The sequence below is a fragment of the Rhinoderma darwinii genome, chromosome 7 (genome assembly GCF_050947455.1).
Source record: "Rhinoderma darwinii isolate aRhiDar2 chromosome 7, aRhiDar2.hap1, whole genome shotgun sequence".
Taxonomy (NCBI): Eukaryota; Metazoa; Chordata; class Amphibia; order Anura; family Rhinodermatidae; genus Rhinoderma; species Rhinoderma darwinii.
Window position 1 is genome coordinate 58,027,225 of NC_134693.1, and position 15,456 is coordinate 58,042,680.

Below are 15,456 nucleotides of genomic sequence, written 5' to 3' on the forward strand. Positions count from 1 at the left end.
AGCCCGACCATCACAACAGATGGTCGGGTACTGGATCATACCTGGCTCTTCCCGGCACCCCTGGTGGTGGTGGGTACCGGGGTAATAATGGTGGTTAGTGTTAGCCTCTTCACCGGCTAACACTAAGCCTCCCCTTAGTAATGGACGTTGTCACTCAGACCGCGGCCATTACTAAAGTGGTAGCAATAAAACTTGAAAAGAAAAGACAAAGATATAGATAAAATATTTTATTGAAATAAAGCACCCCCAACACAACCCTCATTAACCATTTTATTGTAGAAAAAAAAACTTCATCTACGTAGTCCTCGAAACCGACGTAGTCCAAACACCAAACCTGTAAAAAAATATATATATAAAAAAAAGAAATAAAACATGTCATAGGCTTAGTTTCAGTTTCATGTGTGATACTGACTGTTATACCATGTATAGAAGCCTGCCGCAGGTTGACTTAGATACAGGGCGCCAGCAGACAGTATCATACATGGCCATACAGACATATATACCAACAAACATACATACAAACATACATACATACATACATACATACATACATATATACAAGTATGCACATATATACATGCAAACATACATACATGCAAACATACATACTAACATGCACATATATACATACATGACAACATACATACATACATGACAACATACATACATGACAACATACATACATACATACATACATACATGCAAACATGCAAACATACATACTAACATGCACATATATACATACATACATACATACATGACAACATACATACATACATGCAAACATACATACTAACATGCAGATATATACATACATGACAACATACATACATGACAACATACATACATACATGCAAACATACATACTTACATGCAAACATACACACATACATGCACATATATACATACATGACAACATACATACATACATACATACATACATGCAACCATGCATACATGCAAACATACATACAAGCAACCATACATAAAAACATACATGCACACATATACATACATGCCAACATGCATGCAAGCATACATACATGCACATATACACATACATACATACATACATACATGACAACATACATACATACATACATACATAAATACATACATGCAAACATACATACATGCACATATACACATACATGACAACATACATACATACATACATGCAAACATACATACTAACATGCACATATATACATACATGCAAACAGACATACAAGCAATCATACATAAAAACATACATGCACACATACATACATGCCAACATACATGCAAGCATACATACATACATGCAAACATACATGCACATATACACATACATGACAACACACATACATACATGACAACATACATACATACATGCACATATACACATACATACATAACATACATACATACACGCACATATACACATACATAAATGACAACATACATACTAACATGCACATATATACTAACATGTACATATATACATACATGCCAACATACATACATGCCAACATACATACATACATACATACATACATGCACATATACACATACATACATACATACATACATGACAACATACATACATACATGGCAACATGCATACATACATACATACATACATGCACATATACACATACATGACAACATACATGCATACATACATGACAACATACATACATGCCAACATACATACATGCAAACATACATACATGCCAACATACATACATGCCAACATACATACATGCCAACATACATACATGCAAACATACATGCATGCAAACATACACATATATACCAACATGCACATATATACTAACATGCACATATATACATACATGCCAACATACATACATACATACATACATGCCAACATACGTATACATACATACATACATACATACATATACACATGACAACATACATACATGGCAACATGCATACATACATATATGCATACATACATACATACATGCACATATACACATACATGGCAACATACCTACATACATGCATGCAAACGTACATACATGCACATATACACATACATACATACATACCTACATACACATATATACATACATGGCAACATACATACATACATACATGCAAACATACATACATACATGCAAACATGACAACATACATACATGGCAACATGCATGCATACATACATACATACATACATGCACATATACACATACATACATATACACATACATACATGCACATATACACCTACATACATGCACATATAGACATACATGGCAACATACATACATACATATATACATGCAAACATACATACATACATACATACATACATACATGCACATATACACATACATACAAAAATAAACTCACCTAAGACGTTCCCACGAAGATCTGAACGGTCCCGTCACTTTTCTTCTTACTGATCCCATTCACAATAACAGAGCGGTGGGTGCAGATGACGTAATCACGTGTGCCTGATATGATTACGTCATCTGCGCCACAACGCATTGTTACTATGAATGCGAGCGGCGCCAAGAAGAAGGAAGATGGCAAGTGACAGGACCTTTCAGAGCTCCGTAGGGACGTCTTAGGTGAGTTTATTTTTTTAATATATTATTTGTTGTTCGCCGGGTGCTGATGCAGCACCTGTGCGGCGACTACAGATATTACATGTAGTGAGAGGGTGGGGGAGGGAAAAGTTGGTTGCCGAAACGGGGTGAATGTAGTGTAGTGTACTGTAGTGTTGTTGGCATTCACGGTAAGTTCGTCTCAATCGGGCTTACCATGCCCGCTTGAGACGAACATTCTCCCGATGTTGCTAGAACTACAGTATCTAGCAACGTCGGGAGCGCGCACACTGCAGAGCAGAGCGGCTTGATGTCACGCCCCTTTTTAGAAAAGATAACCAGCACTTGCTGAGTTATCAAGTGTAAAAAAAAGTTTCTTTGGGAATTAATTTTTAACATTTTTTAACAGCAAATGTTTTAAAATTCATTTCCTGCTTAGAATGTTTAAAAAAAAAATGTGAGTCAACTTGGGAATAACCCTTTAAGTCTCCTCTGTAAAGTTTACCTGTACTTTCATAAAAACTTTTGACATGTTATAGTGACATGTCAGAAGTTTTGATCAGTGGGAGTCCGAGCGCTGAGCCACTTTGCTTTTGATCAGCACTGTTTGACTTTCCTCGGAAAGCCGAGCGATCGGTCTCAATAGAATGTCTATGAGTTCGTACAACGCTCACTTAGCTTTCCGAGGAAAGCTGAGAGCAGAATCAATCAGAAATGAAGAGGCACAGCACTCACCTGAGCATTTCTTCAGTTTTAGCGATCGGTGGGGATCTCAGTGCTCGGACCCCCACCGATCAAAACTTCTGACATGTCACTTTGACATGTTAGAAGTTTTATGAAAGTACAGGTACATTTTAAGCATTAGCCATTTATTTAACCAAACATGTAGCATTTTGACAACCTCCAGAGCCTAGTTATAATGGGTGGGACATTAGAGATTTAATAGTAGTAGCAGATGCAGGTTTTGTAACAGCAGCACTTTTGACATAAGTGTAAGGCCGAATTCAGACGACCGTAGTATACGTCTGTGTGACAGTCGTTAAAACAAAGGCCATCACACGGACGCATGAATTTCAATGGGGATGTTCACACGGCTGTTGTTTCAACGGACCGTGTAAAGGGACCGTTGATAAATAGAGCATGTCCTATTTTCTTCCGTTTTCACGGATCCCTCCATAGACACAAGTCTATGAGGGATCCGTGAAAACGGGACCCGCACAATTGCAACTCGGACGCGAATCTGGCGGTAGCAGTAGCAGCAGTCGTGATGACAAGGGAGTATTGATAGAGGCAGTTCTGCCGTATCTGTTGTTTCCTTTGAACTGCTTAGACTTATTCTACGATTTTGTTCTCACTCATAAATCAGCAGTTCCTTACAGCGAGTTTGTGGGTCATCGCTCAGTGTCTGATTATCTAATGGCCCAATAAGTTATTGTTGACACCTTGTGGCTCATTGGTTCAATGTTCAGTCAATGGTGATCTATTTCTTTCAAAATTATTTTTCAGGTGAATAAATATCAACTCCCAATCCATTTGTTCATTAACCCACAATAATGATTGTCAAGAATAAAAAAAAAATAATATAAAAAGAGAACTCCTAAGCCCTCGCCCTGATGCGATTCCCCTAACTAAACCATGTTATATATCAAAATATCCTGTGTTTAACCAGAACAAGCTAAAATGTGTCTGGTTATTAATCTCAAAAATATGTGCGGTATTATGGAGTTAAGCAAGTTTGTTGTGTCTTCTATACCAATGGTTCAGCCTTAAGGGGGTTTTACACTGGGCGATTATCGGTTAGACAAGCGTTCATATAACGCTCGTTGCTGATAATTGCCCTTTGTAAACAAGGCAGCGATCAGCAGATGATCGAGAAAACGCTCGATCATCTGCTGATCGCATCGTTTTAAAAAAGTTATATACTGTATATCGTTGTTGGCAGCACATAGCCCTGTGTAGGCCTTATTCACACGAGCATATTTCACGTCCATGTGCTGTCTGTTTAAATAACTGACACCCCACTGACCAATGCAATTTAATGAAGCTATTCACACATTTGTGTTTTTTCACAGAGCGTGTGTCCATTGTGTAAAGCTCACTGCATATTTTATTCTGGTCCATTTTTGCGGTTCAAAATCGCACATTAAAGTCTATGGGTGCGTGAAAAATATGGACAGCACATGGACAATATTCACGTGATGTCTGTTTTTCACACATCAATTGCTCAAGAAATGCAGAGACAAAAAAGAAAAGTAAAACCAGGAACTGCTTGCAGAGGAGAAACATGGACGAGAAAAACGGATGACACGTGGAAACCAAACTGATGCAACACGAACAGTCATGCAGGAAAAATGGTCATTTTTTTCCGTACACAAATCAGACACGCTCAGTTACAGGGGTATTGGTAGACTCTAAGGGTCCATGCACACGTTGCGGTGCAGTTAGAACCACATGAATAAACTGCATCCAAACGCAGGTAAAAAACGCACCATAAGGGGAACTTACAGAGGGGGAGGACGTATATACAATTTATTGTGGGCATCACAGGCGCCAAGAGATGCGGAGCATGTGGTGGCACATGCTCCACTTGCTAGGTGCTAGCAAAACGACTGGTTTATTACTTGGTAATCTAGCAGCATAATGTCCAGTTCCTGATGTATAGAGGTCATATAATGCCTGTACCCTTTACCACACTGCAATATGTAAACATCTAAGAAAAAATTGTAATGCTGCATTCTCTGTACTTCATATTTTAAAATTCTCTATCAGTACTTGAAGGAAACACATGGTGGTGCCGTACAACTGCAGATCCGAGCTGAATACTTCTCAGTAATTAGTATTTGCGCTTATCTGCAGTTTTCACAGCACATATCGGGAAATGATCATGTATATATAATTGTACGACATTTTAAAACTATGTTTTGTGCTGTTTTATCTTTTAGAAAATTGAAACGCAAAATGTTTCTCAAATGATTTGAGCTTTAATAGCCCCTGCTTTATTTTTTAAACTCCATTCTAATCATGGATCCTTGGTTGTCTTCTATCTGAATGGTGATACACTGCTTTCATTACAGAAAAGTAAACAGTAACGCTGGCTCTGTTGAAAAAAAAAAGTGCTGACTATGATGCAAATCAAAGCATCTCCACAGCAATGCTGCGTGATTGAGAACAATACTTAAAGCGCGTTTCACAGGATTTAAACAAGAAACTGTTCAGAATGTATGTCTCAGGCTATCACCAAAATAGGATATGTTTGTTTGTTAAAATCCCATGCCTACTAGTCGACAACGGTATTCATCCGGTCAAAATGACGGAACCCTTGCACAACGGAGACAAACTGAAACCATTGGCAACGGATCTGTCACGGATCTGTCACCGTTGAAAACAATGGTGATGGAAACGGAAACCTTTCAGGTTGTGTCAGTCAGGGCTCCGTTCCGACGGAAAGCTCCGACGGATCGACGGACCAGAGCCCTGATGTAGATGTGAACATAGGCTTAGGGCCTGTTCACATGACCGTTCATTTTCCGTTCCAGGGTTCCGTCGGAAGAACGCTATTGATTCTGTCGGAAAACCGGAAACCTGCTGGAATGGTGACGAACGGAAACCATTAGCGATGTTTCCGTCATCATTGAGATCAATCGTCACTTTCACTTTCCGTTGCGGGGTTCACCCGACGGAAACCTCCGACGGAACCCCGGAACGGAAATGAATGGTGATGTGAACAGGCCCTTACCTTAATTTCCATGCAGTTATGCATCAGGCTGCTAACTATATGACTTGTAACGCAAACAAGAGGAAAGTCTAGTTACTTCCTCCCTCACTGATGTCAGTGGTCTTGCCCAGTAGTACAGTTGAAATCATTAAGAAGGCATCCCTTTTCTTTTCCCCACGTAGTAACATGTATCCCCATGCCCCCTGCCAGCATCAGTGCTATCCTATCCTGTGTGTGCATATATATATATATATATATATATATATATATTGATAAAAAGCAAAGTAGAAGCAGCACCGTTTTCTTTAGTATCGGGTGCACAGGTTCCTGTTCAGACACACGACCAGTGTCCCAAATAGCCAGCAACAATTCCAAAAGACAAGACAGCACTCCAAATTCAGTGATAGATAGGATCACTTTAATCACCGCTTGCGACGTTTCAACCCTACCCATTGAGTAGGGTTGAAACGTCGCAAGGGGTGATTAAAGTGATCCTATCTATCACTGAATTTGGAGTGCTGTCTTGTCTTTTGGAATTGTTGCTGTATATATATATATATATATATATATGTGTATATATATATATATGCATGCATGTGCGTGTGTGTGCACTGTATGGTAGATTTATGTGGGCAGTGCGTGCAGATTTATATGCCCGCTGTATGGCAGTATCATATAATGACCATATGATAGTGTTAGTCGTGTACTTTTTTAGCATGGCTGTTTGGTCCTTTATTCTGCCCCTTTTTTTCATATACAGTATTTTATGAATGTGTTGCCGATGTACAGCTCTCATGCACTATTCACTTTCCTTAATCCTGATTTTTTTTTTTTTAACTATGTATAATGTGAATCGATGCTGAGCATCTGTACAATGTATATAGTGAACATGCTGCTCTGTTTAATGTACAAGGTATCTATATACAGATAATGCTGAGTATTTATACTGTTGGAGTCGACACGTGAAGAGCTCATCGCATCCCACTGTTCAACACAATCATCACTCTTATGAATCACTGAACCATGTGCTGTCTCTCTCCATTCTCCTGCTACTAGCTGCAGGGGACATCTCTCCCAACCCTGGTCCTCCCTTTCCTCCTGCTAATCTCAGCCCCTTACCTGTCACACATAGAAACCCTGCAAAACGTCTTCAAATAACTTGTATGTTTTCTCCTGTCTCTTAACTGTGCGCTCTGGAATTCTCGGTCCGTGTGCAACAAACTCACCTTTATTCACGACTTATTCCTTTCTAACTCTCTCAACCTTCTGGCTCTTAGAGAAACTCGGCTACACCTGTCTGACACTGCTTCCCCTGCTGTTCTATCTTATGGTGGACTACACTTCTCACATGCCCCCAGACCTGAGAACAGGCAGGGTGGAGGAGTAGGTCTACTTCTTTCCCCACACTGCACTTTCCAGTTCATTCCCCCGGTACCCTCACTCTTATTCCCCTCCTTTGAAGTCCACACCCTTTTACCCTTTTTCCCTCCGAGTGGCAGTTGTCTACCGCCCCCCGGGCTCACCCCGCCAATTCCTGGATCATTTTGCAGCCTGGCTTCCACAATTTCTATCCTCTGAAACACCCACTCTCATCATGGGTGACTTCAACATCCCCATTGATAACCCAATCTCCCCATCTGCCTCCCAGTTTCTATCTTTAACCTCGTCCCTAGGTCTGTCACAACTTACTAACTCTGACTCTGTTGCCCATTTTTCCTCCGAGTGACAGTTGTCTACCACCCCCCGGGCTCCCCCGATCAATTCCTGGATCATTTTGCTGTCTGGCTTCCACAATTCCTATCTTCTGAAACACCCACTCTCATCATGGATGACTTTAACATCCCCATTGATCTCCTTATCTGCCTCCCAGTTTCTATCCTTAACCTTCTCCTTAGGTCTGTCACAACTTACTAATTCTCATACACATGAAGCCAGCCATTCACTTGACCTGACCTTGTTCCAACTCTGCTTAGTATCTGACTTCATTAACTCTCCTCTCCCGCTCTCTGACCACAACCTTTTCTCCTTTACTATCAACAATTCCCTGGCTCCTCAGGTCATACATACCTATTAGACATACAGAAATCTATATGCCATTAACACTCAGCAATTCATAAACAGTCTACAGTCCAAATTGTACGCGATCACTTCCCTCTCCTGTTCCAATCTGGCTGCCAAACATTACAATAACACTCTCAAAATGCTGCGGATGAAGCAGTCCCCCCTACACTCCAAACCACCTGACACAGACTATGACAACCCTGGCACACCCCTCAATCCCGCTTTCTTCAGCGGTGCTCGAGATGTCCTGGCTATCACTAGTCACCTGACTAAAATATTTAACCACTTTCTTTTTTCTAGAATCTTTCCCTCCTCTTTTAAACATACCATTATAACCCCATTACTGAAAAAAAAAACAACTCTTGACCCATCCAGCGCTGCTAACTACCGACCGGTCTCCAATCTCCCATTCATCTATAAACTTCTGGAACGCTTGGTCTACTCTCACCTTATTCGCTACCTCTCTGCTAACTCCATTCTTAACACTTTACAATCTGGTTTCCGCACTCTACACTCCACAGAAACTGCCCTTACTAAAGTTTCAAACAACCTTTTGTCGGTTAAATCTAATGGCAAATACTTTCTACTCAGGGCCGTAACTAGGAAAGACAGGGCCCCATAGCAAACTTTGACTGGGCCCCCCTAGGTGCCACACACAGCCCCCTTTTAGATTGTTCCCGCTGTAGATACTGCCCCCTGTAGATTGTGCCCTACAGCCCCCCCTGTAAACAGTGCTATACACCCCTGTAGACAGTGACACACACCACTTGTAGCTAGTGCCCTCACCTCCCTCTGTTGATATCACCATAAAGCCCCACTGTAGATAGTGCCATACAGCTTCCCCTGTAAATAGTGCCACACAGCCCCCTCCCGTGGTATATAGTGCCCCCTGTAGATTCTACCACACACAGCCCCCTGTAGATAGTGCCACACAGCCCTCCCCTTGTAAATAGTGACATACAGCCCCCCTAGTAGATAGTGCCACACAGCCACCCCTTAGTAGTGCCCCACAGCTCCCCTTGTATATAATTCCACACAGCCCTCCCCTTGCATATAGTGCCACACAACCCCCCTTGTATATAGTGCCACACAGCCCTCCCTTGTATATAGTGCCAAACAGCCACCTTCCTTGTAAATAGTGCCAGACACAGAGCCCGGTAGATTGCGCCACACACAGCCCCCTGTAGATAGTGCCACACAACGACCCCTGTAGATTGTGTCACACACAGACCCCTATAGATTGTGCCACACAGCCCTCCCCTTGTAAAGTGCCACATAGCCCCCCCTTATTAGTTCCAAACAACACCCCTTGTATATAGAGCCACAGAGCCCCCCCCTTGTACATAATGCCACCCTGCCCCCTTGTATTTAGTTCCACGCTGCTCCCCCTTGTATATAGTGCCACCCTGCTCCCCCCTTGCATATAGTGCCACCCTGCTCCCCTCCTTGTATATAGTGCCACTCTGCTGCACCCCGTGTATATACTGCCACCCTGCTTCCCCCTTGTATATATTGCCACCCTGCTCCCCCCTTGTATATAATGCCACCCTGCTCCCCCCTTGCATATAGTGTCACCTAGCTCCCCCCCTTGTGTATAGTGCCACCCTGCTCCCCCTTGTATTTAATACCACCCTGCTCCCCCCCTTGTATATAGTACCACCCTGCTCCCCCCTATATATTGCCACACAGCCCCCCAAAAAAAATATATTGTCCTTACCTTGCCCCGTTCATGCGACGGACAGAGCGCTTCACATCTGCGAGTGATGTCATCAAGCTGGCCTGTGCAGGGAGTCTTCCCAGCGCCTTATATATTCATTTGTATCTGTGTCCTGAGGATGCAGAAACAAATGAATGTGGCTGTCGCTAGCACAGGGGCCGGGTGGCGCGGGCGCCGTAGTGGCATCGCTACCACTGTAGCAGCCATAGCGGCTGCTAGCAGCACCGCCAGGCATGGGGGGGTCCGTGACGGCGGGTGGCACATCCCCCCTCATGCCACGGCTCCGTAGCCGCCGCTATGGGGTAGTTACGCCACTGTCTCTTAATAGACATTTAAGTTGTAACGTGTAACTAGTAGTAGCAGTAATAGTAATATTGGAGAAGTACTAGCAGTAGTAGTACCATGGGAGTAGTAGAATAACATAGAAGTAGTAGTATAAGCAGTCATGACATGGGAGAGGTAAAAGCAGTTGTTACGGAGTTGGGCCCTCTTTTGTGGCTGTAACAGCTACACTCTTCTAGGAAGGCTTTCCACAAGATTTTGGAGTGTTTCTATGAAAATTTGTGCCCATTTAGCCAAAAGAGCATTTGAGGTCAGATACAGATGTTGATATAGAGAATAAACCTAAAAGCACTCCAAAGATACTCGACTGAGTTGATTTTCAAGGAAGAATTATTTATTTTCATTCGTTCCAAAGTGATAATTTTCACTTTGGAACGAATGAAAATAAATAATTCTTCCTTGAAAATCAACTCAGTCGAGTATCTTTGGAGTTCTTTTAGGTTTATTCTCTATATCTATGAGTGGGGTACAACCCGAACCTGTATAGCACCAGTGCATCCTTACTATTTTATTCAGATACAGATGTTGGACAAGAAGGTCCTCACAATCGATGTTTCAATTTATCCGAAATGTGTTTGATGGGGTTGAGGTCAGGGCTTTGTGCAAGTCACCCAAGTTCCTCCACTCCAAAATCAACCAACCATGTCGTTATGGACCTCGTCTTTTGCACAGGTGCACAGTCATGCTGGAAATGGAAACGGTCTTCCCCAAACTGTTACCCCAAAGTTGGAAGCATACAATTGTCTAAAATATCTTTGTATGCTGGAGTATTAAGATTTCCCTTCACTGGTTACTCCAAGACAATTCAACTTCACAGTAATAGAACTTACAGTTGATCAGGGCAGATCTAGCAGATTAGAAATTTCATGAACTGACTTGGGGCGAAGGTGGTACCCTTAAAGGGTGCCACATTTAAAGTCAGTGAGCTATTCAGTTTGACCCATACTACTACCAAATTTCGTCTATAATGATTACATGACTGGTTGCCTGATTTTGTGCAGCTGTTTGCAATGGGTGTGGCTGAAACACCTGAACTTAATAATATGGAGGGGTGTCCACTTTTTGCCATATAGTGTACTGTATATATAATGACAACCTTTATGTATATTTATTAATTTATAGGAGAATTAATTTATTGATTGTATGAGTTCATATAAATTAATTATTGGAACTTTATTGTCATAATTTTGCATCCTATACATTTTTCATCTTTTGTAAATCATCTGGAAAAAAACATGTCAAAAGCCACCTCAAAATAAATTACTTGTGCCTTTTGTTAATGTACATTTGTGATATTTCATGATTTTGTTTTACAGAGAAGGACAACAGTCTCCAGAGCAATGGCAGAAAATGTATGGTAGATGTTCAGGAAATGAGGTCTACCATATTAAGATGGAGGAGAGCTTATTCTTTGCAGAATATGAAAGAAAAAGCTTCACATATGCTTCATTTCATGCACATAAAAAGTAGGTAAAAAAATTACAGTACAAAATAATATACCTATTTCAATCCAGAATATGATTTTTTTAATGTATTGTTCTTCATTTTAGTATCTAGTTACAAAGTTAGGCTCTTGTTACACTTAAATAAGTTCTATCCTGTCCTGACAGAGATATTATAAGTCATTGTAAAAAAAAATATGTCAAATATTATGTTTCTTTGGCCAGATTCAAACGAACGTGGGGAAATTCGGACCTGAAAAACCTGACGTTTTTCACGTCCAAGATGCCACCGGGCGGGTTCCGTTTTCACGGATCCTCATAGACTTGAGCCTATAGAGGGATCCGTGAAAACTGAACAAAATAGGACATGTTCTATTTTTCAACAGACCCTTCACACGGTCCGTTGAAACAATGGCCGTGTGAACGGCCCCATTGAAATACATGCGTCCGTGTGACAATCGTTGTTTTAACCATTATGATTTACGCCAGTTTTCTGGCATTAAATTATACTAAATTTGTTGGGCCATGGTGACCAAGCCGTCTTTTGTGAAGCCAGATTAAAATGGCCAAAAATTTTGACTTTTGGGCCCTCTTGTGATTTTTCTACGCCAGAAAATTGGTTGATAAATTCTCCTTTTGCCTTTACAATGTAAAAGTAAGAACACATAAAAACACAATTTGGTGGCTGGTTCTTCATTTTGTATAGGAGTGTACTTTTAAGCAAGCAAACTTGGTTGACTCCTATCATAAGAGAGATGCACACATTTCTCCATTCAGTTTGCTTGAACCCCAACCTTTCATACATCTATAACAATATGCTGTGGATTCTCCATTAATGTCTAATGTGTGAATACCCCTTTAAATTAATATTATGAAAAATCATTATTAAATAAAAAGAATTGTGTGGAGGTGGGGGGTTGTAGGCTGACATTTCATGTTGTTAAATAACACCAGACAACCTTTTGACAAGACAGGTTTAATGGCAATGCTATATTAGTTTGGCAATCTGTATACCATGTAGAAAAACATTGTGTGATGAGCTTTGGAAAAATACAGGAGTGTATATTACCAGTGGTATTTGTCATATAATATTTGAGTCTCAAAAATAATAGATATGTAAGCAATGGAGAATATTAACGTTTCACCCAAATTGTTCGAAGGGAAATGATCTTGATTTTTTGTGTTATTCATTACTTTATTTTATGTAGAAGGGTTGCTATTATGTTTTGGGGGGTAAACAATTTTATTGTTATTTTTGACTGTTTTCATATTGAAGGTAAATTCTTTTTATTGTATTGTTTTGATAAAAATAGCATGAAGTACAATATGTTGATGATGGCAACCTGCAATGCATTCCGCTACTTGGATATAAAACCTACTCTCTAGGAGAAATATGTTCTGCCTATAAAGTTTAGATATATACAGCATCAGAATCTCTGTATACTAAGCACATAAGAACAAATCCCACCAAGCCCAAACTAGATTGTACGTTGTTAATTTCCCAACTTCTGATATCCAAAAATAAAAAAATTTGTGCAACCCCCACCGATCACTATGAGAGTAAAGCAAGAAAACATAACTGATGTTTCAACACTTGGCAATCTTGGTGTTTGCCCAGAACATCAGTCTGGTTGGGTGATCTTGCTTTTGGAGTTAAGGTACTTTTACACTGTGCGATTTGGGCCATGTAAACGAGGGCCGATCAACGAGACAGAACTTTGATTGGCGCTCGTTTGCTCCTTTCACAAGGAGCTAGTATGGGGACGAGCGCTTGTTACTACGATCGCTCGTTCCCATACATTATTATCATGTCGGCAGCGCGTTTCCCATGTTTAAACAGGGAGATGAGCTGCCAACAACGACAACATTTTTCAGTATTTAAAACGATACGATCAGCAGATGAATAAGCGTTTGCTCATTCAATGGTTGATTGCTGCCCTGTATACACAGGGCAATTATCGGAAACGAGCCTTCTGTGAATGCTCATTTGCCCAATAATTGGCCAGTGTAAAAGGGCCTTTACTGTAGGGCATTGAAGTAAGAAATAGAAATGTAATTTAGTATAACCTATTTGGTACAACTCAGCATTTTTCCAAACTTACTGTATTTAAGCACCTTGACCTTAATGTCTTTGGGGATATATATCAAGACTTGTAATTCTGCATCTCGTGTTAGAGGTAGCGAATATTCTGCATGATTTCAATTTTTATGTAATAATGCTCTAAAAGAAGCAATGATTAGCATGTCAAAGGCTTTCTATCTCACAGATTCACTGCTGCCCTCCTTATCTCCCAGATTTGGTGTCTGCCTAATTGGTGTTAAAAGAGAAGATAATAAAAACATCTTGCTGAACCCAGGGCCACGTTACATCATGAGCTCTACTGACACCTGCTTTTATATTCATGTGACAAAAGAAGAGAATTCGGCTTTTAAACAACATGAACAGCTAGAAAAATTACGCAAATACAAATCATCCTATCATGGACCATCCAGGCTACCTGTCCACAGTATCATTGCCAGCATGGGTGGGTATGATTAAACATGTACTTTATGTAAGTGATGCTGAAATGCTTGTGAACCCTTTAAATGCTTTACAATTTCTGCATATGTTTGACATAAAATCTAATCAGATATTCAAAAGTCATAAGAGTAGAGAGAAGATAATACATCATATAATATACAAAAGGATATTTTTTATTTATTTATCCAATTATTCAGCACTTAAAGAGGACCTATCAGTTCTGATAAAAACACAAAGAGTGACAGTAAATTCAATTATAATAATTATTTCCCATACATATCAGCAGAACAGCGGATTTCCTTCATCTGGATGGTAAAGGGGAGGCTTGTTCTCAGATCTGGTCCGGATTGGGGGTGAAGGAATCAATACAATCGCCGCTCCAAAGAATACAATTTTAGAATCTAATCCACTAATTCTTTCATAATTTTGCAAAAAAGCAAATCTCAAATCTGATAAATTTATTCCCCAATGCCTCTTAAACAGCAAAACGCGAATTAAGCAAAAATTTATACACCACCAGCCAGGAGCTCAAACTTAATACTTGATATTGTTATTTTATCAGCCATGTAATAACATTTTCTTGTGTATTATACAGCCCAGCCAGAGGAGGACACTTCTGGTTGTAATGGGTAAATCTGCTAGAGGAAGAGACAGGATGCCATAATAGCCAATGGGTACAGATGCCACTGTCAAGCACAGGCATCAGTCACTTATAGGCTAATATGGCATCTGTTTAACTGATATGTCATAAAAAAAACTATTGAAAAGCTCACGGCGTATACGTTTAATGGATGCCTGTGACGTATGCCATATAGTGGCATACATCACCCATAAACTGACATTTTAAAAAAAATGCATTCCGCATGGAATAAATTCTTTTTCGGGATCCCATTGGATGGAATAATATAATCTACTATGCTATTCCACACCTCCAACCTCCAAAAAAAAGAAAAAAAAGATATGCCGACGTTTACCAACCGGACAGAGACCCTTGGGGTGGTCCTTTTGTGTATTTGTTAAGAGTTTTTCCAGCATACATGCTAGACGTAGTGAAAACACGGTTTGTGAAAGGGGCTGTAGAAGCAGGAACTCTCACA

General features: G+C 40.4%; 1 protein-coding gene across 6 annotated transcripts in view; it reads left to right on the plus strand.

Annotated features, from left to right (window-relative positions):
• KCNT2 (potassium sodium-activated channel subfamily T member 2) overlaps nt 1–15,456 on the plus strand; it is a 675,220-nt gene that overhangs the window by 448,108 nt on the left and 211,656 nt on the right. For all 6 annotated transcript variants that reach the window (XM_075833425.1, XM_075833427.1, XM_075833430.1 and 3 more), the window contains exons 15-16: nt 11,713–11,862; nt 14,134–14,363. In XM_075833425.1, coding sequence (XP_075689540.1) covers nt 11,713–11,862; nt 14,134–14,363 — 380 coding nt within the window. The remainder of the gene's footprint in view (nt 1–11,712; nt 11,863–14,133; nt 14,364–15,456) is intronic.